This window comes from Archocentrus centrarchus, chromosome 3, assembly GCF_007364275.1.
Source record: "Archocentrus centrarchus isolate MPI-CPG fArcCen1 chromosome 3, fArcCen1, whole genome shotgun sequence".
Classification (NCBI taxonomy): Eukaryota; Metazoa; Chordata; class Actinopteri; order Cichliformes; family Cichlidae; genus Archocentrus; species Archocentrus centrarchus.
The window spans coordinates 19,813,671-19,841,300 of NC_044348.1; the positions used below are offsets into that span (position 1 = coordinate 19,813,671).

The window sequence follows — 27,630 nt, forward strand, 5'->3', positions numbered from 1 at the left end:
AAGCAGTGTTGCACGGCTCAAAAGAGGGAGTCTCGTTCAGTGAGCCTCCTTACCTCAAGGGCACAGACTGACTTTCTGTGTTTTATTAACTGTAGAGTGGATATGGTGGACATGCGAGGTACAGAAACAAAACTTGTTTTTTAGATTCTGTTCATCAAAATAAACTTGCACACAAAAAACTGGGAAAACCCATGAGCCTTGTGAGGAAAGTTACAGTTAGAGCACCATCCCATCTAATGTCTAGTTACACAATTCTGTAAATGACACTAATTAAGCCATGTACAGATGACTGCAAAAGGTTGATTACTCATTACCTTTACCTTCATACTGGACAATGAACAACAGCATGCATCTTACCAGTATGAGACCAATTAGGTTTATACTGATTGCCACTGTAACCGTCATCCTGCAATCATGTGCCAATTCCACTTTACTACTGAGTCATTACACAGCTGTTAGGCAACATAACTGTGAATAAGGGGTAGCTCTCAATACCATCTTGATATAAAATAAACTGCTCAATGCTATGCCACACTTGGTGATGATATGATTATTACTGGTGGGAAAACTACCCCATTTACTACAGTCATTTACCACAATCCCAGGTACACACAAAAACAACCAAGCAAGACGCAATCAAGAACTGGACTTTCCAGTCTTCATTGTTTGTTATCTTAACTTCACTGTCTGCAATATCTCTTAAAACTATGTGCCAAAAATGTGGTTTATTGAACAGTTTCTGATGCATAAACTGCAAATAAACAGTGCACTATTTTACCTCAGGGCCAGCAAATCCCTCGGCTGTAAACGGAAAGCCCTCGCTCACACATGCCAGAGAGTGCGACCTGGCCAGTCAGGCAGTGAAATTTATCCCCTTGGTGATGCTGATCTTTAACGCTGTGTGGATTGTGATCAATCAATGGTTTATGATTTTATTGAATTTTTTTTAATCACCTTAATCATTTACAAATGTGTTACAAGTGAGTAACTATTTGCACTGTTATTAAACCACAATAATTCAAAGAACATATATTGTTCGACATCTTTGATTAAAAATTAATTGAAAATAAACACAGATAGATTTTTTTGTTTTGCATGTTAATCTAGAATTTTTGAAATTTTAGGAAACATAAAAGGAAAAAATGAAAATTTGGGACTTTAGCTGGGTTTTTGGATGCTGCATCACATCATACTGCGACACAGCACAATATAATACAGTATCTGATAAAATCTGATTTTAAAAAAGACTATATATAGTGTCCAATCCAGCAACATAACCCATATAAAGAAATGGGGTTCTCTTTCTCAGTTTATTTGATTAAATGTGTGACGAAATTAATATTAGTGTCATGTTCTGCATGCATAATATAAAACAAGTTTCAGTCATAAATATATAATAAAATTAATGTTTTCTAGAAAATTTATTGTATCTGTCAATCAAATCTAACTCAAGTTCCACTTTCACCTTTAAGCTCGGAAGAAACTTGTCTAATGATCCAGGCTGAGAGATAAGAATAATAAGAGTGTGTTGTAGGTGTGGGAAGGTATCAATGACATGGAGACCCCCTTGCTCAAACTATGCCCTCATTATCTGCTGCAACTCCAGGTCTTCAATATTAGCTAACAGTGAGCATTCAACAGGACCATCTGATCTGCCTGCATGGGCTATTTTAAGAGAGAGACAGCCATGGAGAGGAAGCAAAGTATAAAAGATATAACATGCTATTTGTGGAAATGATAGAGATTACAGTCCAAGGAAGCAGAAAGAACATGAAGTAAAAGGACTGTAAAAAAAAATGACTAAAGTAAAGCGGATGTTGTAAAAGACAAAGTTAAACTAAAAGAAACTTCCTTTGGGTACACATACAGTAAAGAGACATAACCCAACTGAACTGAAATCAGCTACTAATTAAATGGCTTGAGGAAAAACAACAGCTACCTCCTTTTGCCTTCAAAGCACTTCCTGAGTTGTGTCAAACCACATGGTGTGATCAAAGATTAACTGACATGGCTGCACATTTCAGAGGTATAATTGGTCCAAATTTCATGACACACCTGGAAAAATTTCTCCTAATCTTCTAATATCTAAATCGCTTCCCAACAGTGGCACTGCTCCTCATCCTGTGTACTGGTTAAATGTAGTAGTAGATGTAGAGGTAGGCTAAGAATAGCAAAGACACCTGAAAGCACTAAATGATCTGGACAACAATGTCAAAGCAATTCATCGTATACTGCGCTCAGGTGTGCATACCATGGAACATCCCCTGAAGCTCCTCTGCTGTTGCACAATTCTTTTTTTTTGTTTTGTTTTTTTTACCAGTTTTAGTCAAGGAAAAAGATTCCTAGAAATAAACTGATGCACCTGGTAAATATCCTGACTGTATATCTTATAAATACAAATGCTCTAAATGTTTTTTTACTACATGTATAAGTCATCCCCTACTAGATATTGGAGTATCTTACCTTCTGTCTGATCTCCTCCTCCATTTTAACTGGTGAACCCAGTTCAGCCACTTGTTTAACTCCATCACTGGCAAACCCACCATATTCCCAGAGGACATAGCTCTTGGAGTGGGAGGCACCAATGATTGCTGACCAATGATTGGCACGGCCTGTAAAACCAAACAATAAAACATCTTTTTAACTGGGCATATCACCTTTTTTTCCTAAAATGGTCTCTGCATCATTCCATTATTGATCCTGTACCTGCAGAAGACATCATACCTAAACCTCAGCTATTGTGTAAGGCATAGTCATGCATGGAATACTGCAGTTGATCCAGGATCGATAGGTTCCTTGTTGATGTTTATAGGTCATTTTGCGGTATCCTTGCAATCTCACTGTGGGGTCATGATAGTCTAGCTCAAGCCTCAACAGCCTTGGCAGTTAATGGTTTCACATACTTACATTATCCCCTTCCTGTCCTATTATCCCCTGGCATAGTATGTTATTATTATTATATACCTGGACTGGAAGGACACCCTGCTCTGCCAACCAGAAAATATAATGATGTTTGTATAGCACTAGTCAAACTATAAAGTACCATGTGTTTGAGATCAAGGGCCTTATTATAGAATTATCAATTTATTTACAAAAGATTCATTTATAAAACTATATTTTCATGTGGAAATTATTTTTAGACTTAATTTAAAAGTGTTTCCCACTGGTTATATGTGGGGTATTACAAGCTGCATGTTTATCTTTTTTTTAGCCTTGTTAGTCTCCTCTGCTGTCACCTTGATCTCATCTTCCACAAACTGTTTTTCTTGAGGTCCGTGGATATTCAGGGCTAAATCCTTATATGACCTGGTATTATATATGCAGAAATCACAAGACAGGTGTTTTCAGTTTAAGATGATTTGTAATTATAGCTAATAATTAACAATTATAGTTAGAAATGAAATTTTTAGAACCTGCTTAAACAAGGTGCTCAGTATCTTATATCATTTGAACATATACACACACCATAAGGAATTATTTCAAGTTCAAGTATAAATTCATTTTTTTAAAATGAGGCCCCACGTCGCTCATGCCCATAATGGAATCCTTTACCTGAATAACTTTGTCATAGAGTCATAGGCCGGTCAGCCCTAAAAAGAGCCCTTACTCTGCAGTTCTATTACCATTTGTGCATTCTGCTGATTCCCCATATAAGTGTGAACAAAAATTAATCTCCATATAATATAATTGCACTATTCCTGCAATTGTATTTGGAGGAAACTGAAGTAGTTTCTTATCCAAATTTTAGATATGGCTAATAATGTTCTGTAGGATATGCACAGTTATTGCTATGGCATTCCTGCTTTCTAAAACACTGCAAGACATTTTATGTCTTGCAGTGTTTTAGAAAGGGTTATGATTTGGCTTAGCATTAGTATCCTTTTGTCTTGGAATCAGTTGGACTCTTTACAGCCCGTGCTGTTCCTCAAGGTGCACTGGTGTGTTTTTCAGTCTATATTAGTCAAAATTAAGGTGTGACTGAAGACAGCATTCCATTGTATTAAGAAGATTGCACACAAACAACCAGCCAAGGAAACTAATTAAATCAGATTCAACTTGTCCTTGATTAGTGAGTGTTTTGTATTGCCTAATTATTTTTTTTAATCCTTATTTCATTTTGAGTTTTTTAAATTCAATTTAGTTTAAGTTTAGTTTCCAGAGTGTGTTTTCCCATTTCAGTTTAGTTTTTATTGCTTGAAAATATTAGTTTTCGTCTCAGCTTTCCATCCATCCATCTTCTTCCGCGTATCCAATTCAGGGGGTCGCGGGGGGAGCTGGACCCTATCCCAGCTGCCATTGGCAAAAGGCAGGGTACACCCTGGACAAGTTGCCAGTCTGTCACAGTGCTAACACAGAGAGAAAGACAACCATTCACACTCACATTCACACCTATGGGCAATTTAGAGTCACCAGTTAACCAACCCCACTAATTGCATGTCTTTGGACTGTACGAGGAAACCAGGCTGCCCGGTGAGAACCAATGCAGACAAGGGGAAAACATGCAATCTCCACACAGACAGGCCCCAGCCAGATGGTTGGTTAGAACTTAGGCAACAGTGCTAACCACAGTGCCAACATGCTGCCCAGTCTTAGTTTTATATTGCTTAATTATTATAATATGAAGTACATTTGTGCGGTCAAAGAGAGTTCAGAGTAAGTATCACAATACAAACACAGTACTTTCTGAAGCCACTGAACTAACAGTCATGCAGACATCCCAAGTCTTAACAGACATATGCACGAAAGCCTCAGGCAGGCTAGGTTGTCAAATATAGAAATCTCAGAATTCTGACATTTTCCTCAAACTCTGTAAAAAAGTCATTACCAAAAACATTTTTTTAGTAGCCCTAATCCTCTTCTGTATCTTCTGTATAAATGTTACCAAACAGAGGAAAAAAATAAAACTAAAGAAATTTCCTGAATATTTTTAGAAGTTAGTTTTGTGATTACAAAATACAATTTCAGTTAGTTCTCACTGTATTCAAAAGTAAAGCTTTGATTTTTTATTTTTAAGTTTAGTTTTAGTTCACCATAAGAACCTTGGTGCACTGTAAAATAAAATTTTAAAAAAAGAGGAGAAGTTGTAAATAAATATGCAAAAGATGAGTTGTGCCAGAGGTACCTGTAAAGTGTTTGCACATCTTTGAATGTGATGTTATCATCCTCACATGATGGAAAATAATGTGTCATAGCAGTCATGTGGCAAGTTAGATATTCATCAGAGACAGTGAACGTAAGACAGATAAATATATGTGTGCATGTTTGGATTTAAAGAACACAAATGTAGGAGAACGTAGATGTGGTGCTGAAAAACTTTGATAGAGCTAAAGAGTTCAAACTTTTTGTCTACTACAAAGCAATGACATTATTTGTAATGCACAGCCTTATGAAATCATTCACAGCAACTTTGTATCCACTCAAGGGAAAGAGAATGTTGGGGAAGAAGAAAAAAATCTGAAAGGCAGATATTTTGTTTATGTATTGTACAGTATAATCAACTTCAATATGTTGTTTTGCATATGAACAACTTAAGTTTCATGGAGGATTACTGGTCTTTTTTTCTTCATTTATCTCAATATTTTTCTTATAGTAATCCTATCAATCTTTCTAGGGCAGGTGCCTACGCTCTGTGTCCAAGGGAGCTGCCATCACTTGCACTAAATATCCGCACTTTTCTGTATGACATATAATGGGGACAACGGGGAAAAAAGAAATAGAACTGTCAAGGTTATCATGTGATGTAGTTAAAAAAAAATCTCCTGTTGGCCTGTTTTACACTAAAACTTAGTCTCAGAATGTGTGACACCATGGCAGTCTACGGCTTCTGCACTTAAAGGAAACATTTTAAAAATAGCAGGGTAACATGTGACATAATGGCAGACCTCAGATAACAAAAAAGGCATTTGTACTATAAAACAGCAAAGTCAGGGCAAAAAGCTAAAGAAATAAGGACAGGCTACCATGTATTTGCTGTGGAGCAGTCAGTGAATAATATTGTCCAGTCCAATATGTGCAGAGCTATTTTAACTACTTACCTAGGAAATAACTTCATGCAAGGACAAATAAATATGTAGCAAGGGAACGAAATTGAAACCACACAGCTTGCCCTATCCTCTTTAAAGTTGATCTACTGTTGAGGTGTGTGTGTGTGTGTTTGCATAAATGCGTGTGCTAGTAAGTATATATAGCCACTCGCTCTATAAGACAGTGAATTAGCTCTCCTTTCGATCTCAGGGTTTATCTTATTCCACTCTAATCAGTATATTGATCTGAATGGCAAGAGCCTGATTTAGATGAGAGAGGCAGTGTAATCTTAAAGTCCATTCACATCCTGATTGTGTGTCTCAAGGTTATACGCACATCACACCCAACCACTGTGAAATCAGTCAACATTTACATTATTACTGAGGCCTATGTGCAATGCCTAAACCACAAAGCTAAACAATCCATATCCCAGAAAGTTTGGTTGTTTGTTTGGTGGTGGTGGTGGTGGGTGGGTGGGTGGGTGGGGGGGGGGGGGGGGGGGGGGGGGGGGGTCAGAGATGTTTATATATTTCACTAAGATGTAGTGAAATATAAGACTAAGTTAGCACTTGGTCTTAAACACTTCATTGTGCTAAACAAACCATTCCTGAACATTTTTTGTAGTGTGTCAGGGTTTGTTATCCTGCCAAAAGATTAGGGAATGGTGCTGGCACTGAGGGGTGTGCACTGATTTTCAAACTTCTTTTGGCATGCCCTGCTTCAGAAGCTAGAAAGAGTTTTAATCAATCATCAAGGATACTAGTTGAATTTTAAGACTCAGTCACAGCTGGTTGCTAGGAAATAATGTGTATTCCCTGTTTTGGTCACTAGCAGATGACTAACCACCTAATGGTAATGAAACTTGAAAATGTAAGAAACAAACTGGAAACAGAGACTGCTTACCTTCAAAGTAAAACTTTTATTTTGGAGGCAGAGTATCTGTTTACAGTTTGCATCACACTCATCATTGTTTCACAACCACTTAGAGCAGGGCTCTTCAACTCCAGGCCCCGAGAGCCCCTGTCCTGCAGGTTTTAGATGTGTCCCTGATCCAGCACACCTGAATCAAATGGCTGAATTACCTCCTCAGTATGCAGTCAAGTTCTCCAGAGTCCTGCTAATGACTTCTATATTTGACTCAGGTGTGTTGAAGCAGAGACACATCTAAAACCTGCAGGACAGGGGCTCTCGAGGCCTGGAGCTGAAGAGCCCTGACTTAGAGGGTAGTTGGCAAGTGTTTACAGACAAGTCAGCATCTTCCATGCAAACTTTGTGCAATTGTGTCAATTTACTAATGAACAAAGTAATTGTAGTGGCCTCGAGGAGAAGAAAGGTTCATCACTGAGAGGATGCTGGTTCGAATCCTGGGCTGGCATGACTGTGGAGCTGTGAGCAAGGTCTGACTGAATTGTGTATAATTTAGTCGTCCAGCCAACCCAGTTGCCTGCTGGGCTAAGCAATTCAAGCCAGTGTAAAAAAACCTGGTCATTGAGCTGGACACCAAAAAGAAGTCAATCCTTATAAACTTCAGTGTTACAATTACCAAAATTACAGGCATGCTTTCTGCCTGGTACAAAAATGTGAAGGCCACATGATGTTTGGAGGTCTGTAGCGATTGACTCTACAGAAAGGCCTCTGCGTACTATGCACCTCAGCATCCCTGGATCACGCTCTGTGATTTTATGTGACCTACCACTTTGTGGCTGAGTTCCCAGTCGCTCCCACTTTGTTATAATACCACTAACAGTTGCCTGTGGAATATTTAGTAGTGACGAAATTTCACAAGTGAACTTGTTGCACAGGTGGCATCCTATCACGGTACCACGCTGGAATTCACTGAGCTCCTGAGAGCGACCCATTCTTTCATAAATGTTTGTAAAAGCAGTCCGCATGCCTAGGTGCCTGATTTTATATCTGTGGCTATGGAAGTGATTGGAACACCTGAATTCAGTGATTTGGATGGGTGAGTGAATACGTTTGGCAATATAGTGTATGCGTGTCCTTGGATTAGACCTGTATAGTACATAATGCAGAGAGATGAGATGACATGAAGAACTGAAGATTTGTGCTTACGGGGATAGTCTTTGGGGTGAATCTTCTCTGACCAGTTCCCATAGAAAGTGACTCTGTACTTTGCTGTTCCACAGGCACAACAGTCAAACAAAGGTTTATCTGTAGCATCTCCATATAGGGATTCTGTACAGAAATAAGGGAAAATCCAGACAGAGAAATACAGAAGATCATGAGATACACACAGAGAGACTACTAATTAGTATAAGACACACATGAGATGAGTGTCTGTCATACAAAGGGAGCCAAGACGAAGGACATGGAGAAAAGGTATACAGCACTGTTCTTTATATTTGTTGCTCAGAGTGGCATCCAAGGTCATGCAAAGCCACGGGGGTCATACTCATTTACAATCATTCACATGTCAGTGCATACCAGTGTGAAATGCAAAAATTGAGAATAAAAAAACTAGAGTAAAAGAAGAGACAAAATAAAACATTATCAGTGGGGAACAAAAATAAATCACCAGAACGGAGACTGAATGAACAAGACATTTATAATCATGTTTTTTTTTGTGGTTTTTTTTGTTGTTTTTGTTGTTGTTGTTTTTTGGGGGGACTAATATGGAGAAACCTACCTCTCTCGCACATTTTCTTGGTGAGTGAGCCTTCATCCTGGAAATAGATTATCCTTTTCTGCACAATGCTAGCCCTAAATAGAGTAACAAGAAGAGAACAGGACTGTGAGAAGCAAAGTTTGTTGAGGAGGAAAAACAAGTGCAGGTGTAGGCAGATGTATGGAGCAAAAGTGAGAGTACAAATTATAAAATAAATTTGTAAAAACTTTGACAGCTTAAAAAAAGTAGGAAGAACTAAGACAGGAAACAAATGAGTAAAGTGTTTTGGTTTCTTTTACTGATAATAACACCAGAGGTGTGGATCATGGCAGACTTAACAGCTGCAGAGTTGTTTATAAACTTATTCCTCTTTTTCAGCATCTTTCTAAAAGCAGGTATTAGAGCTCACAAGAAAATTTCAAAATTTGTTTTAGATTTTGTTTTTCAAGTCATTCAACGCATAAGACTAAGCTAAACCAATTCACCAAAATACACAGACAGAACATACACTACAGCTGGCTATGCACTAGTAATGCTCACCCAATGTGAGGTCTGGAATTGCGTGGGGGTCTAAGATTGAGCTGTTTCAGAGGCTCGTTTCACTCAGTAGAGGAGAACATGCATCCAAGAGGGTCCTTGACATGTAAATCAGCCACAAACAGACCTTTTCAGATGCCAACGACTTGAGAACCAACAACAGAAAACAAGCCACCGGGGGACCTAACTTCCTCACAAACACCAGCCATGGCTGCAGGAAGGTTTCCATGGGAATAAACCGCAACAATGAGATACTGGATAGAAGTCCGGGGATAACATCTGATCCAGGTGGGTCCCTTCCAGCTGGACAATTTGGATGCTATTTATTCTGAACTAAGCTGAGCAGCAGCATGCTCTGTTGAGCTGAGTTAATCCCAGAACCAACAAAAAAAGCATATTAATCCACAAGATGAGAAATTTTATATATTTATTGTGTTTATAGATGCACAGAGCTGAACATCTCACTGACATTAGCCCACTGTTCACATGCAGCCTTCACATATTGAGAAAAAAAATAGTATGATCGACAGTTTCAATGGCCAATATAATGCCTGTATCAGTGAATAACAACAATATACGATAAATTCCAAAATACAAATTGAAAAGTGTCAAAGGGCAAAACATTTGTTTTCCAGAAAACTGGAAAAACAAAAGATAATTACGGTAAACTTCAATTTCAAACTAAGATGTTCAAGGCAAGCCATCCTACACACTGGGTGAAAGATCATAATAAACCGAGTACAGAGAGGCATCTGCCCCAAAGCAAACATAATTTCTCATGTGTCTTATTTACAAAACTGAATCCTAATCACAGGGTCTCTTATTCTCATTACCATACTCTTCTACATATGCTGACATTATGTTATCCAATAATTTCTATGTGTATGATAAAGTGACAGCACAGTGTAAGTGACTGAGTATGTTGGTGTGTGAAAAACAACACTAATTACACAAGAATAAGAGTATATATTATTCATAGTTTGAATTGTAATACAGTTTGAGCAGAACAAAAAGAAAAAATATCTACCATCCATTTTCTTAACTACCTAATCAACTTATAGTTGTGGGGGACTGGAGTCTATCCCAGCTGACCAAAGGGGAAAAAAATATTTCAGTTGTATGTATGTATAATCTGAAAAAATAGTGATCTAACCTTTAAATGTAATAAAATGTGCTGAATTTTAAGTTCTTGAGTTAAATGCTCCTCCGTTTAGCTTTTCAACATACTATTAGCAATGCCACTGAGCAGCTCCAGCCTTTGATTTGAAGAGGTGGTAAACCACAAAAGCTTTACTTTGTAGTCAAAATACTTTTCAATTCAAGTTTCTTAGTGTTACTACTCTCCACCACATGAAAAGTCAACCAGAAAATATTATTTTTCACATGTTGCAGTACTCATGCAATTTGACTGTTTCACATACAGTACACCATCTATTCTCACTCACATAAATATTTCTAAAACCCACACTTTTGCATGCAACTGTCTGCAAAATGCAACACACATTACTATACCCTGCTATCATCTAAATATCAAATGATTAAATATTATATCACCGTAATTGAATTGTTACAAGTTTTACAGTAGGTTACTTTCACTTGAAAACAGTGAGCGTCTTGATGGAGAAGTATAGAGTAGGTCAGAAGGCGTTGCATTGTGTCTTTGTGGATCTAGAGAAAGTATATAATAGGCGCCAAGAGAGGAACTGTGGTACTGCATGAGGAAGTCAGGAGTGGCAGAGAAATATGTGAGGGTGGCGCAGTACATGTATGAGGACAGTGAGACACTGGTGAGCTGTGCGGTAGGGGTGACAGATGGGTTCAAGGTGGAGGTGGGATTACACCAGGGATCCGCTCTGAGCCCCTTCTTGTCTGCGGTGGTGCCTAACCAATGAGGTTAGGCACGAGTCTCTGTAGACTGTGGTGTTCACAGACAATATTTTGATGTCTAGCTTGAGTGGAGACAAGGTGGAAGAGAGCCTGAAGAGGTGGAGGTATGCTCTGGAGAAAAGTGGAATGCAAGTCAGTAGAAGCAAGACAGAATACATGTGTATGAGTGAGAGGGAAACAGGTGTAATAGTGAAGCTGCAAAGAAGGCAGTGAAGGTAAATGAGTTTAAATACCTGGAGTCAACCATCTAAAGCAAGAGAGGAGAAGAGAGTCCAGGCAGGGGGGAGTGGGTGGAAATGAGTATCAAGGGTGATTTGTGACAGAAGCACAGCAGCAAGAGCAAAAGGGAAGGCTTACAAGATGGTAGTGAGACCTGCAATGATGTACATGTATGGTTGCAATGAATACAAAGACGGCAGGTGGAGCTGGAGGTGGCAGAACTGATGATTTTCATTGGGAGTGGCCAGGATGGACGAGATTAGAAATATATCAGAGAAACAGCTCAGGTTGAGCAGTTTGGAGACAAAGTTAGAGAAGCAACTTTGTTTGGAAATATGCAGAGGAGGCATAGTTAATATACTGAGCAATGTTGACTATGGAGCTGCCAGGCAGGATGAAAAGAAGAAGACAACAGAGACAATTCATGGATTTAGTGATGGAGAACGTGCAGAGGGTTGGTGTAACAGAGGAGGATGCTGCAAATAGGGTGAGATGGAGGCAGGTATTGGCTGTGGCAACCCCTAATGAAGCAGCCAAAAAAATAAGAAGATGAAACTTTGTATTTTTATCCTCTTTTGCCATAATTCTAGAGGCTGGCAGTCATCTTGTCAGCCAGTGTTCTGTTATATCCCCAGACATTCATGGTGCTATCTATAAATGTTGTGTTCCCAACATTCTTGCATCCCCATACCTATACTGCTTTAATGCTTCACCATCAGGACTAATCATTCACAATAGTAGTCCTAACCAAATTCCACCAATCTTTCTGTGCTGAAGAGCAAAATAGGGTTGTTTTTTTTTTTCTTGGGCAGCATCCAGAGAGGCTGACATGCTACAATCTCCTTCACATTGCCCAACCTGTCACAGAAAAGTAATTTTCCCCTGATGATCTCTCTTTTCAGAGTTGGACTGTACCCACACTGTGGCAGGTTGCCTTGTAGCTCCAATTAATGATACTGTGGCTCAGTCTGTACCTTCCGATTATTGGTGCAAATGTTTTTCCACTACTTTTCTTTTGTTAGTCATTGAACTTTCCCTGTCCTTTCTGATTTCCAGTAGTTAGGCTAATTGGAAATAAACATGTGCAATTCTGTTCCAGTGATCAAAGGTCTTCTAACTTGCATCAGTGATCACAGGTCTCTTCACTCTTGTTGCACTGAGTTTGTATTTTGTATTTCGAAAGACAAATTCTATTTGTCAACTTAAAAAAACATGACAACCACTGAGAGGTTATACAATTTTGAACCATTTGACAGTTAAGTGATATTACACAGGAGAGTACTCACTTCCCTTGTATGCTTACTTGATGTAAAATTGAAATGGTATGCAAGGGAAAGTATGATTTACAGACCAAATACCCTCTCATAACATGGATGAACTGATTCAAGGTAAGTGACACCATCAGCACTTCTCTAATTGTTCACACTTTAATTCAATCTCACCCCAATTCCACATATCTCTGGGAGATAGACGAGCACACTCTGCCTCACTGCTCGTCCACTTTCCTGGGCTGGCTAGACAATCAGGCGGAGTAATGCTTATTTAACATCCAATTTAAATTCTATCTCACTTTGCACGATCCACACCGCTGCCGATCCCAATCACCCCAAAAGTGCACTGATTTAAGTGGGTGTGTGTGTGTGTGTATCACTGTGTGTCTCTGAGTATTGTAGATCTGAGAGTTTAACAAACAGTGAAAGAAAAGACAGTGGGAACAAGAGAAGCAAAGGTAAAAGAGCAGCACAGACTGTTGTTCTATGACCATGAGCAGAAGAAGAAACTAAATTCTTATTTTGTTATGTTAGCTCCTGTTGCAACTACAGATTATTTTGTATTTATTCACTGTGCAATCAGTACTACTACAGATTAAATGAATGACAATCTATTGTCTCAACTGCAAACAGAACTCACAAAATGACCTCCTCAATGTAAGCTAGATGTACTTACATTTAATTTTTGTAAGACTGCTTCTAGAGTTCTGAAAGCATCTTTTATCTGTTGTACCATTTAGCTGATGGAGATAAACAGGTTCTGACAGCTGCGTGTGGTTGGGACATTCACCAGATCACTGATATACTCAGACAGCCCATCAAAACATACCACACTACTATCCATACTGCATGCCAGAGGGAAATTACAAATAAAATATCTCATATCAACAAACTGAAAGAGCCAAGATAGCGGCAAAGTCAGTGGTGACTGTAGCAGCATATCGACTGTGTCTTATTATGACTGCTGTGACACCATCGGGATGTAAGCAACCATAGGGACTACACTGTCGTTGATAATACCATCATGACTTTCTGTCAGTGGATACTTGTTTTTTGCTTTGCTTTGGGGGTTTTTTTGGTTTTTTGGTTACTTTCCTGTTGTTGTTATTTTTGGTGTTGTTTGTTTATTTTATGTTTTGTTTTGTTTTGTGTTTCATCAGGGCACAAACAGAACAGAAGCAAATTATTTTAACCAGTTAGTAATAGCTAAAGATTTTAAGCAAAAACAGACAAAATTTCCTCTTTGCTAAAACGTGCTGTGTAAGAGGATTTCTATTAGATCTGATATTCTTTTGAGAACAGTCGGGATAAAATTAAGGGACCACATATGAAAACGATTTCATTGAGATGATGAGTTTTACATTTTAGGAGCATTCTGGAGTCTCTCATGTACTATTACCAATGGGAATAACCGAAAAAAAACTGTTACAAACAAGTAGTAATGAGTCCACTGGGCTGAATTATTATTGCATTTGTCCAAATGGAAATGGATTGTGCGTTTTTGTAGCTTGACACAACCAGCAAAGTAACAAGTAATCTATAGAGAAAATACATGGCTACTCACATCACATGGATAAAAGGAGAATCTCCCATTTAAACCCTTAGTCATATTTTAATAGTGCTAATTTCAGTTACAAATAGAGCCTGGCCCATATATCAGCTGATATTAGCTTTTTGGTGATATATCTGTATGTCCGTTTGTAACAACTGAGAAATGAAAATTTAAAAAATAAAGAGGAGATGGGAGAAACATGAGCGCTGATGATGCATAGTTTTTCCACCAGAGGGCACTCTGCAACGCCCCTGCTAGCAAAATGTGTTTGGATTAAGAGTAATTCACAACTTACTGTGACAATTTAAAAAAAAAAAAAAAAAAAAAAAAAGATTATTTTTAACCAGAACTGTCACATTATCTAAGCAAGGACTCACAATAACTACACATAGGAAATATTACAGAAATTTTATTCCAATGCATTCTAATGAAATCTAATGGTTTGTGTGTCTGGGGGAGAAAACTATTGGCTGATATATCAGATTTTTAAATCATCAAATATCTGCACTGGTATCAGTCTTAAAACTCCTATATAGGCCAGGCTCTAGTTGCAAAACATCCAACAAATATTCATTATAAAGTAGGGATGACCATTTGCAAAATTCTGTGGCTACAACAATTGTTAATATTAACAACAACAACTTACTTTTCAAATGCCAGAGTTACAAAGTGCTTCACAGTTTGAATAAAAGCCACACATTAAAGATAAATATACATGTTGAACATACAGGGGTTGGACAATGAAACTGAAACACCTGTCATTTTAGTGTGGGAGGTTTCATGGCTAAATTGGACCAGCCTGGTGGCCAATCTTCATTAACTGCACATTGCACCAGTAAGAGCAAAGTGTGAAGGTCCAATTAGCAGGGTAAGAGCACAGTTTTGCTCAAAATATTGCAATGCACACAACATTATGGGTGACATACCAGAGTTCAAAAGAGGACAAATTGTTGGTGCACGTCTTGCTGGCGCATCTGTGACCAAGACAGCAAGTCTTTGTGATGTACCAAGAGCCAAGAGCCACGGTATCCAGGGTAATGTCAGCATACCACCAAGAAGGATGAACCACATCCAACAGGATTAACTGTGGACGCAAGAGGAAGCTGTCTGAAAGGGATGTTCGGGTGCTAACGCGGATTGTATCCAAAAAACATAAAACCACGGCTGCCCAAATCACGGCAGAATTAAATGTGCACCTCAACTCTCCTGTTTCCACCAAAACTGTCCGTCGGGAGCTCCACAGGGTCAATATACACGGCCGGGCTGCTATAAACAAACCTTTGGTCACTCGTGCCAATGCCAAACGTCGGTTTCAATGGTGCAAGGAGCGCAAATTTTGGGCTGTGGACAATGTGAAACATGTATTGTTCTCTGATGAGTCCACCTTCACTGTTTTCCCCACATCCGGGAGAGTTACGGTGTGGAGAAGCCCCAAAGAAGCGTACCACCCAGACTGTTGCACGCCCAGAGTGAAGCATGGGGGTGGATCAGTGATGGTTTGGGCTGCCATATCATGGCATTCCCTTGTGCTAGATGGGCGCGTCACTGCCAAGGACTACCGAACCATTCTGGAGGACCATGTGCATCCAATGGTTTAAACATTGTATCCTGAAGGCGGTGCCGTGTTATCAGGATGAAAATGCACCAATACACACAGCAAGACTGGTGAAAGATTGGTTTGATGGACATGAAAGTGAAGTTGAACATCTCCCATGGCCTGCACAGTCACCAGATCTAAATATTATTGAGCCACTTTGGGGTGTTCTGGAGGAGCGCGTCAGGAAACGTTTTCCTCCACCAGCATCACGTCGTGACCTGGCCACTATCCTGCAAGATGAATGGCTTAAAATCCCTCTGACCACTGTGCAGGACTTGTATATGTCATTCCCAAGACGAATTGACGCTGTATTGGCCGCAAAAGGAGGCCCTATACCATACTAATAAATTATTGTGGTCTAAAACCAGGTGTTTCAGTTTTATTGTCCAACCCCTGTACAGACATAGAGACACACAGACATGTAATCAACTATCTGGTCAGAAATTCATTCCAACAAGGATTGAGCCGTGGGGGACTTCACATACGAGGGGTGCAGATAAGGACATGCATTGGTTAATATGAATTCTGAAGTATCTGTTGAAGAACGCCATTTGAGAGCAGTACCAGTGATGCCAACCCAGTTTTGTAATCTGTTAATAAGAGTAGCATGATCAACTGTATCAATGGCTGCAAACAAGTCTAGAAGGACTAAATTGGAATATTCACCTTTATTCAAGCACATAAGGATGTCATTAGTAATTTTTAATAAAGCTGTTTCAGTGCTGTGGTTTTGTCTGTAGCCAGATTGGAACTTATCAAAAGATATTTTTTCCTTCAACTAGCTGATGGAGCTGATGAACAACAACTTTCTCAAGGATTTTAGAAATAAACAGGAATTTGGATATTACCCTGTAATTACCTAAAACAGTAGGGTCTATAGAGGGTTTTCTAAGCAGAGGGAAGAGGCTAGCTATTTTAAAGTAATCTGGAATGCAGCCTAGTGATTTAAAATAGAGAGAAGCCAGGTGGAAATGACAGTTAGAACCTCGAATGAATTTAGGAGGGATAATATCCTCTTGGCAGGTAGAAGTGCGCATGTGTGAAACAATATCAAGGAGAACTGCTGTGGAAAGTAGTTTAAACTCGGACAACAGAACTGGGTGAGAGACTTGGGCCAGTTGAAAGGGTACAGACTTGAATTGTGACCTGATACTGTTAATCTTTAGTAACAAAAAAAAAAAATCAAAAAACTTTTTAACAGTCATTAGAAGACATGGCATGGAAAGTGGACTGAGGGGAATTGAGGAATCTGCTGATGGTGTCAAACAAGAACCTTGGATTGTGTTTATTATCATTAATCAAATTAGCAAAATAAGATGTTCTTGAATCCTTTATGAGTTGGTTGAGTGTGGTTAGTAACTCCTTCATGTGGCGGTAGTGAACATGAGCTTTTCCTTTCATCTGATGATGACTGGGTATAATCTGACTTAACAGTGCTATGGTATCCAGAATTGATGAGCATACACTATTAAACAAATTCATTAAGTAACTGATATCAGAAAAATTAGCTATTTAACAGAGAAACATCAGCCACTGCCACTGGTAAAGGACATTATGCTTGTTGATTGGCCCACAGCACTCCACAAATTCTATATAACTGTGCATCCCTAATGCATATGTTATGATTCTTAGTTAAACAAGAGTGAGACACTGGCAACAGAGATCCAGTAAAGGAAAGTTTGGCTTTATCTGATTTGAGCTTATGAAAAAGCTAAAAATAAACAGTAAAACTTTCAAAATTAGTGCTCTGGGTTCAGGAGGTTAAATGAACATCCTTGCCTAACCCTATCATCATGGATCAACCTTTGAGAAAACCAAACCACCAAGCTCAGACTTTCCATCTAAAAGACAGCAACTGCCCGTCAATTATACTGTAGCAAACCACTCATGAGGAGCAGGATTTCCCGGGACATGTGAGTCACAAGCTTTCTAAGAGACAAACACATGCACACATTTGTAATTTCATAACCAGATGTTTTCTCATTGTCTCTTTTTTAAAAAAAACATGATCTTTTACAGACAGCTTTATTGACAGGTAGCAACGGGCCACCTTCTCTGATATGGAGAAAATTAAAAACAAATATTTACACTGCCTGTGTTGGTAATGAAGCTGTCTACTCTAAGCTAATCTATAAGCAAGCTATTTCACATTGTTATGTTGGTTCCTCCTGTTTATTGATTATACAGTATGCCTGTTTATGCATCAATGTTTCACTGGAAGTAGAGCAATATAATAATACAGCCAATGAGCATCTTGTTCTGAGAAGTTTTTATGTGAAAGTCCCTGCATAAGAAGTTGTACTTTTTCTATCCATAAGACTTTACCAGGACAGTTCCTGCATTCCAGCAGATTGGCATTAAAAAAAAAACCTTGCCATCATTACCACCTTGCAGATAGGGTGAAGAGCAGAAACAAATACCCACTGCCAGTCTGTAATTATGATTTTCACATATGTGTTTTTAACAGTAAGCTTCTTACTTTCTTGTTTCCCCATTGTCTGTGTGCTGATAGCGCACCGACATCTCTGAACTTTCAAGTATCTCTTTCAAGGCAGTACACACAACTATTTCCTTTATCTATTAGTGCTAAATACAACTCTGCCATTATTTCACTAACCTCTATAAGGAGAGCATAGATATCATGCATGCTATATGTTACATGCATGTCATGCAACATGACCTGCCTTTTGAAAATTAAGATAACGTAATATAATGAGGATGAAAACAAGTGGAAAATGGATTACAGGAGAAGGGTTAGGGGAAAAAATGACAGAGAAAAGAAAAATCCAGAGGTTACTGAGGGCAGAACATGAGGAGAACAAGATAAACTGAAACCACAGAGAAAGAAAAAAGGGGAAAGTCATCACGCTGTAGAGTGCAGGAGAAATGGAACCTGTATTTATGATTCCTTTGCAAATAAGACCAGCATAGGTGTGGATCACACAACAGATAAACAAACAGTTAAATAATGCATTGATCAGAATCCCTTGTGAACCACAGTCCTTCAGTACCTTTCCACTTCATGCACTCTCATTATTTCCCTGCAGTGGAGAACAGGATTAATAAATGGATTTCTGTCATGATGTGCTTTTAGCTTAACATAAGTTGTCTTTTGTATTCACGTAAGCCCAGACTTATAACAGAAAAAAGAAAAGAAAAAGAGTGCTGTGTATCAGGTATTTAATTAATAATGGTAATAATTAGTTTATAAAGCCTAATGAGAATGAAAATGAGAATTTGACAGCACATTCTGCATTTCAGTGTGCTTAGGTTTAGTGGGACAATACAAGAGTGTGATGTTTCTCTCTCACGCTCTCTCTATCTCTCTCTCTCTCTCTAGTAAAAAAAATCTGGTAATCTCATTTAAAATCCTACTTCTAAAATATCTACATAAATTAAACATTAACAAATGAGGATATAAATGAATGTTTTCAAACTTCAGCATGTAAAACCTACTAACTTCAGGCAAAATTTCACTTAGTAAAATTGTATATGTAGAGATTCATAAAATGTGGACTTGAAATTGAGACAGAACAAGACAGCTGATGAAACAGAAAACCACATTAGTTAAATAACAAGATATTTGTAAATCTATATTAAAGCAGGCAAAGCATGGTAAGTACAAACAGTTACAGAGTGTCACATTTGGATCGTGTTTGTGATGGTTGCGGTGTTGTGGGGGTGTGCGTGTAAGTGTGTATACACCAGAGAGGAGGCACACACTGTACTGTTTATAAGGTGCGCCTCTGCATTTTTTTTATTGCCAAGTACCTTGTGACAATTAAATAACGAAGCATTATGCTTGCCTGTCTTGCCACTGAATCTCTTGTCCCAGGCACAGATTTCGACTGCAGCTAGCCTTCATTCTGCTTTGCAGTTTCAGTAAGCTCAACCTAGCTTCAGCTTGCATGCCTCCGGTTCAACAAGGACTACATCACCAGCTGCAGTCAAAGAAGGCAGCATTGGATCGGCATTGGATCGTAGGATGACAGAATCAGGCGGCTGATTTTACTGAAGACTATCAGGACAGCAACATGGCCAGCAGGCAGCTGACTTGGAAAGGTCTGGGCTACTCGTTAGCGGTGACTGAACTTTCAAAATAAGAGTGAGGTGATTGTCTACTAGTAGGCATATTCATCATTCTCTTGAAGAGATTAAAATTTTTAGATTAAAAAAAATGTTCAAATGAGTCACCAAATATACTTTGGTGGTGTTAATATTTCTGGGCCCAAGTGATGTATAAGTGTAGGAAACACTGACCATTCAGTCTTTGTTTAAAAATCACAAGTTTTGTTTTGGCCAAATAAAAACCGAACAAAACCGAACCTAACGCAACAGCTTCCTCTATTTTTGATCACTGCATTTATTTATACTACAGTTTAATTACTCCCTCCAAAATGGCCTCAGTTTTCTCTATTATATGTTGCAGATATTCTCACAATCTGGAGGATGACCTGCAATAATCCATATTTTTGATAGAAGATGGGATCTGTAGACTAAACTTGACTACTGGCTTTCTGCAAGTGTTTGAGCTGAGGGCTTGCCTCTGCTAAACAGGCTCACCAGCTGTTGCTGTATACATACTTGAGAAAAACACAACCGGAGCCACTAGGCGGTGCGGTCCAAAACACTTGGATACTGGTTCTTCTGCGAGGAGTGCTCTCTGTCACTGCAGGGGGGCAGTTGGTCATAAACTGTGTTTCCTCTTCATCAATTATCTGTAAAGCATCCACACACAAACACACGAAGAGATAAGTAATGAATAAATTCCATCAGACAAGATCTGACTAAACAGCACTCGAAACACCTGCAGGTGATTTTGTTCACTTGATGCTGGATCACATAAATACATTTCCTCTCATTATCAGCTCATAAACATAATTAACAGCCAAAAACTAAGATTAAATGCACTTTTTTTTGTTTTTGTAAACACCAGTGGATTCAATAAATTGTATTAGACTTAAATCATGGGTTATCTGCTTTTTGAAGTACAATTTAGTGCTGTTACTGGTCACCAATTACTGTTGTTGCCACACAGCAAGAAGGTCCATGGTTAAAACCTGTGCTGGTTTCTCCTGCCATTGAAAAACAAGCTAGGTTAACACTTCCAATGTTGGCCCAAGACTCTCTTAAAAATAAGTTTTTAATCATGAGACCTTTTTTTAATGAATGAATAAAGAAAGAAACAAAATAACTAAACAAAATTGTTACATTACCTCATTTCTCACATGCACACAAATATCAGTGAATGGCTACATTTGTGGTAATAATGTGCTAAATATGGCTAGTGGAGTGTCTGAAGAACCCGCCTTTTATGGGTTCCATAATAGTGTCAAAATGACCAAAAAAACTGCAAAACATTTTTCTGTAACGAGCATTGCTTTTCTAAAATGCAAGCTATACCTTCCTGAATATTTCCTACAAATGGTACGTACTACTCCCTTCACAGAACAACGTAAACAGGCAGCTTCATCAAAACACTCTCAACATCAACATTGAAGCAGTGACTCCAGGACTGACTTTCTAAGACAGAAAAGGAAAAAGCCATAACTAACACTTGTCACTACATGTGCAAGGAAATGATTAAGATGGTCACCAGAACACTTACATTGTACAGAGAAAGGCTGGGAAAAGATATTATGGACAAACAATCTAAGGTTAAGGTGTTTGGATAAAAGAGAAAAAAACACTTTTAAAAACTGAGAAGTGCTTGATGCCATCTGCCAAGGATGGTGGAAAAAATATAATGGGTGCTACTTGAGAATAGTTCTGTGGTGGTAATGTGGAAGATTAATGACATGCCATATGTCTTTGATGCGCCTAATCAATTTCCGTTGTCTTACAGTAGGACAAAGCACAGCTCCAAACTATGCAAGAACTATTTATAGAAGATGCAGCGAGCTAGTATACTGTTTATAACAAAGTGGTAACAGGATGTCAAACCTACCAACTGTGCTGCATATTTGTAAATCTTCTGATAAATTGAGATGGTAGAATAATCAATTTTACTGAGAAGAGAGATGCTTGTGGCAGTTGAAACAGATCAGCAGTTTGGGTGAAAGTAATAAGCTAGTGAAGGCTCTGCCACTGGGGGGGGTTCTCCTTCTTGAATAGAGGGGGGTCTCCATCTATCATGTCAGCCCAGCTCACGTTGGCTCGCCTGGCTGTGCCACTAGCAGGCAAATATTGGCCACTGCAACTCTCAACCTTGATTCCAGAATTTTTTCTGGCATCAAAGCCCACTGTGAGCATCCCTGTGGGTAAGCCAACCAAGCTCATAAAAGCTATGCACACCAGGTGACGGTTCTTGGCTGAAATGCAGGCACTACATGACGTAGGACACAGGCGGGATGCAGTCACTTTAGCTTTCGGTTCTGATCTCTTCAGGTCATTAAAAAAAGTCTCCAGACTTGGCTTGGACTGAAGAGTCCAAATGCATGCTCCCTTCTCTACTCAGCTCCACACCTGAGATACTAAGCACCTCAATGATTTTAACTGTTGGACAGAAAATTAGTTGAATTGGCTGCATGAGAGAGCACAACTGCTGAGACCAAGGATCTGTTTGATAGGAAGTGACATCCAGGCAGTAAAGACAGGGAACTTTCTCACTCCATAAAGCTGTCAGCAGAGAATTTCCTTTGTCATGCCATGTTATGAATGAGTTCCCTTTGAAATTGTGTGTGAGAGAGTGTGTTAAGAGTTACACGGCGAGTGAGAAGGGGAGCCTGGGAGCTGTCTGTGTGTGTGTGTGTGTGTGTGTGTGTGTGTGTGTGTGTGTGTGTGTGTGTGTGTGTGTGTGTGTGTGTGTGTGTGTGTGTGTGTGTGTGTGTGTGAGCCATTTGTGTGTATGCAGCCTATCGTGGCCTGACAGATTATATGCCCCCTCCCCTCCATGTTCCCATGGTTTCTAACAGGCATTCTGGGCTGCCCTGAATGGACTACACCACATGTTAAAACCAGTGAAGTCACATGGGAATGCATTGAACACCATCTGCAAAAAGAAGCAACTAATTTGCTGCAAGATGACCTATGATCCTGTTCTTTTACTCCCTAGTTTTCAAATCCTCTGACAAAAGCCTGACGATGGCTGTTAGGAAAACAGACAAAATGGGACACACTACTGGAAGACTTGAGTTGCATTTTCTGGGTTTATGCAAGAGTTTGTGTGTCAAAGAAAGAGCTTGGCTCTATACTATCCCCTGGTCAGAGCCAAACAATAACATTCAGCATCAATCTAAAATAACACAGGAGCTGTAGAAAAGTAACTGCAAATGCCACGGTGGCCACAGAAATTTCAAAACCCATCCTGATGATTCCACCCTTCATGTAGCCACACAGCCACATGACAATTTGCCTTTTCTTGTCCTATTATCTCACCCTGCTGAGGAGTAATGTCTCATCAGACATCGCCAGCATTCCCTGCTGGTTTACACTCTTGCCAAAAAAACACACATAGACACACAGTTGCAGCTGACCTCCCCAGAGAGCTCAATAAAAGTGCTTTTCATCAAGTCGGGAGCTGTCCTAAGACGGCTGAGATGGGGCACACCAGCAGATTCCAAATGAGCTGTATGTTAAATAAAGCCTAAAGCCTCTGTTGCAGCTTCCTTTTTTTTTTTTCTCCTTTCTTTTCTTTCAATTCCTGAGGGCTGGTCCACCCCGCGTTCTTTCACAAAGGAGGAATAGTGTGTCTGTGCGTGTGTGTATATACCTTTCTAACACAAGAGACATAAAATATGAAAGACTGACTGAGCAAGTGATGATAGAGACATATCTCTTTAGACAGCAGTTTATTTTTACTGCTCTGTCACATATTGCTTGGAAAGATAGGTGATTGTCTGCAGTCGTGAAAGAGACCTTAAACTTCCCCTTGCAGGAGTCCAATCAAAAGCAGGTCCCAGTACTGACACATCTATGCTTTTTACTTTTCAAGTGAACATCTAAAAGGCAATGATCAAACATCTACCTATTTTATCTATTATTCTCTCTGCACTCTACACCCATTTATGTGTTAAGCAATGTGAATGTAATTTAAATGATGTAGTCTCTCCCATATTAACTCTTGATGTTTAGCTCCCCGTTGCACCAAACCACACTCTGCCATATGGCTGAGGGACACGCTCAAGGCTGGCATTAAATAAAAATAGCATGAAATCAATTGCAACAACAAACAGAAAAAAAAACCTTGGTTAATGCTGGGTAATGAGTTGTGAGGTGAATGCAGGACAAAAACAATCTGCTCCTGTTCTTCATGTCCTCCCATATTGAAAGCTCAGGTTCACAGAGAGTGCCACCACATGGCAGTAATTGTGATCAGAGCAGCCTGAGGACTGCTGTGTGAATTGTGGTAAAGGTTTAGTAAAATAATGGTTTTCATGTAAGAAACGATTAGAACCAACAGGAGTCTACAAAAATGAAGCAGAGCCAGACGTGCTGTTAAGAGTTCTGAATGAGGATTTGGCTTTGGATAAGACTGAGAGTTTTTTTTTTTTTTATTATAGAATATAAATGTGATATAATGTCTTTAATATTAGTCACTACACTCTAGTATTTCTCTAACACACAAGTTTTTATAAAGCTAAAAATCAGTTCTTTGCTTGCTGAGTTCTTTCCAACTCCTTTGTATCATCTTAAGCAACGTTTAAATCTATGCATTTCTTTAAACTGCCATATTGATTTGAATCACATAAACTTTGATTGACAGAATATAATAAACTAAAAGGCATCAACAAAAATAAGTATACAATATGCTACAGATGGTGAAAGTAAAGGTCATGAATGTAGTTTAGGCTTCATATTTTATCACCTTCCAGTGCAGTTCCACACTCTGAATATGTAATGCCATCTGTAGATTGTATACATATTGTTAGGACTACACATTAAATTTCATCAACTATCTTGTCTTTTCTCTGCCACTTGACTCCTCACACTGAATTATAATTACAAAGTCCTCACATATTTGGCCATTATCACATGTGCGTAGCAGCACCAGTTGCCTTGCCTTCTCCTTTTTCCTTTCACACTCTTGGCCCCTCTCTGTTCTCTTCCTACATTACTCCAGCTGGACCTTCTTGTATAAAAAGCTAATTAGCCTTTCAACTGCTCCAGCTGTACAGTACCTACATATATGCCTGCTTGTGAATAGATGACTTCTTAAACTCCACGCATGTTCTCCAACAGCCAAGCAAAGCATAGCTCAAGGGGAGATACGCTGAGAGTAGGCTTCTTTCACATGCTATATCAAGCCTTTTAGAGGAGGTGAGGTGAGAATATTCACACACTGACACATGTGAAGACAGGAGGGTCCTCTAAAATATCTGTCTCTCAACTCATGTCATGCACAGTTGTTATACTGAAGGATGGTATGGAGAGTACAGGTGGGAACAAATGTTCTGGCTAGTATTAATTTAACACTTTCTATGTTGCAATTTAAATAATAAACATTATATACCATGGTTTTACCAGCAGTTGTAGCAGACAAGGAAGGGAGATGGGTTTTTAATCAATAAGATTTTTTTTTTTAATCAGTACAACACTGTCATATTTGTAGATGTTACCTTACCTGAAAATTTCCAGCATAGTCCTCATCCTTGTCACCTTCTGCACCATCCTTCAGGGCAATAAGGGTGAACCCTCTGAAGTAGGAGGGACTGGTTGCAATCACAGTCACTAGATGGAAACAAACAAATATTAGAAGCAAGCATCAGCGGACAGGAAAACAGCTTAACTGTGGTCCTGTAATAAGTCTAATTTGTATACTGTCTTTCTAAGTTTGGCAAAATAATCTACCAGAGGATAAAAGTTTTTCTTATTTATGGTTTTCAGTGTTCTTGTAATTATATTTTGGATTATGTGCTAGAGTTTATAGTTTCTTGATAGGTTATTTTGGTCCTTGAGTTCTCTTGCCTCCCTCTGTGTCTTGTTGTCAAGTCTCTTCTCTATTTGGTGTTTCCTTACTTCCTGTTTTATTTTGCAGGTCTCCTGTCTCTGTGTTGTGTTCAGTCTTCTTAGGTAGATTCTGTTCACCTGTGTCTTGTTTCCCCAGCTGTGCCCTCTCTGCCTAATTACCTCGTGTTTTCCTCACTTGCGTGTGTCCTCGTTCTGTGTTTTCCCTTTTGTTTCTGAGTTTTTGCATTTCTGGCTCTGCTTCTGCTTTGTTTTGTATTCTTGGCATTAAAGCTGTTTTTTTGGGGGGGGTTGGCTTGTTTGTTTTTGTTTAAATCTTCCGAGTCCCACATTTGGGTCCACACTCTCCCTGCACACATGACACAAAGAATGATTTACTTTGAGGAAACTGTAATTGCTGTACTTGGCAATTTAATTGGCCTCTTCAGGGATTCAAAAATATTGATTTGCAGTGAAGCTAAATCAAATATCCCACTTTAAAATGATTCAGTTGCCTTTTTGATTAATTCCAAATAATTTTGTGCAGCAAAGCAGGCAACGATGATTCAAGTGGAGCACATCACACTGTCAGAACCAGAAGGGCAGGAGCCTAGAAATCACAGAGCAGATGGCACATGCCCATTTACTGCGCTCAAAAACTTTCCCTTTTAGAGAGGGGAAAAAAAAAAAAAAAGGAGAGAGAAAAAATCGGGGCTGGCTTTCAAGAAACCTGTTAACTGTGAAAGAGAATATCAAAACCACGAAAGCGTTCATAGAGGGATTTAGCTTTATGAAAAGCCTTAAAAAATTTGATCATACAAGACTATTTGAAGGATACTATTTACTCATGGATGCCCACATTAGATTTAAAGTGATGCCTCAGTCTTTTAACAGTTAAAACACACGTCTGCTCTTTGCGATTGAGGATAATCTTCTTAAGGCTTGCAAAAGTAGTGTGCAGAAACTTATCTCAAGTTTACATAGCCTGCTGGCTGTGGGTTAGTGACAATGCTCAGACATAATGGAAAGCAGCCTACTGTGTGTATCTCACAAATACCAACCTCTGTATGTGCTCCCTGGCTGATAGCTCTCCGGATCTCCCTCTACGCGGAGCCGAAACTCGCTGTTGCCCTCTTTCCTATTGCTCTGAGCCCGTAATACCCGACTACAATACCCGTCCGCCTTCCCGCCTCTGTCAGAAGGCTCTTCGGTGAATGCAAACATATTGCACGCCGCGGTGGAGATGAAGCAGAGCAGGAGCACAAAGCGCGGACGTAGTCCAGTTGCTGTCATCTTGCACATTTCCGACAGCTAAGTTAATGCGCGGAGATGAAAAAAATGTTGTCAGAAGGAGTAGAGATGTTTGTTTCAGCTCCCGCCTCACTCCTAAATGTAAAGCCAAGTTGCCAACTGCTGAAGTACACTTCTGCTGTGCTAGGAGGACAGATCCATCCTAGAGTGAACGGGAGAGAGGAGAAGACTGACTGGGATGTGCTGAGCGCTCGCTCTACAAGAACGGCACGCCGCGTGCAGCTGGTTAAAGTGAGCAGGGTAGCAGAGGTCCGGGGAAATGGCCAAGCGCGGAATGAGCGCTGTGTAGCTGTATCCAGGGCCACAGCTATTTACAAACCGACTGAGTGATGAATACAAAACAACAGAAAAACAAAAGCAACCATTCCTGCCAATGAGTGCGCCGGGGAGGCAACGCATTTGACATACTTGGACTGAACTCGGATGCAGTTACTGAGGGTGTGTGTGTACGTGTGTCTGAGTGTGTGTGCCATCCCTCAAGTGCCTTAAGGAAGACATGAACACCGAGACACAGACAAAGGAAATAATAAAGCAAGCTACACGGTTGTCAAGGTGACTAATTGTATGTGTGTGTGTGTGTGTGTGTGTGTGTGTGTGTGTGTGTGTGTGTGGGGGGGGGGGGGGGGCTTTACTCACAATTGGCTTACTCGTTGCCTTACTCTCTTTTCCTGTAGCGCAAAAGTTAAACAATGAAATGTTTGTGCGTATGTTTTTGGACAAA

At 39.4% G+C, this 27,630-nt stretch overlaps 1 protein-coding gene across 1 annotated transcript in view; it reads right to left on the reverse strand.

The window, feature by feature from the left end:
* spon1a (spondin 1a) overlaps positions 1-27,308 on the reverse strand; it is a 69,360-nt gene extending 42,052 nt beyond the window's left edge. Inside the window, exons 1-6 of the mRNA XM_030721482.1 lie at positions 26,660-27,308; positions 25,276-25,382; positions 20,298-20,431; positions 8,672-8,745; positions 8,098-8,220; positions 2,464-2,612 (exon numbers count right to left, since the gene is read on the reverse strand). Of these exons, the coding sequence (XP_030577342.1) occupies positions 2,464-2,612; positions 8,098-8,220; positions 8,672-8,745; positions 20,298-20,431; positions 25,276-25,382; positions 26,660-26,900 (828 nt within the window). The 5' untranslated portion in view covers positions 26,901-27,308. The remainder of the gene's footprint in view (positions 1-2,463; positions 2,613-8,097; positions 8,221-8,671; positions 8,746-20,297; positions 20,432-25,275; positions 25,383-26,659) is intronic.
* Between the last annotated feature and the right edge of the window lie 322 nt (positions 27,309-27,630).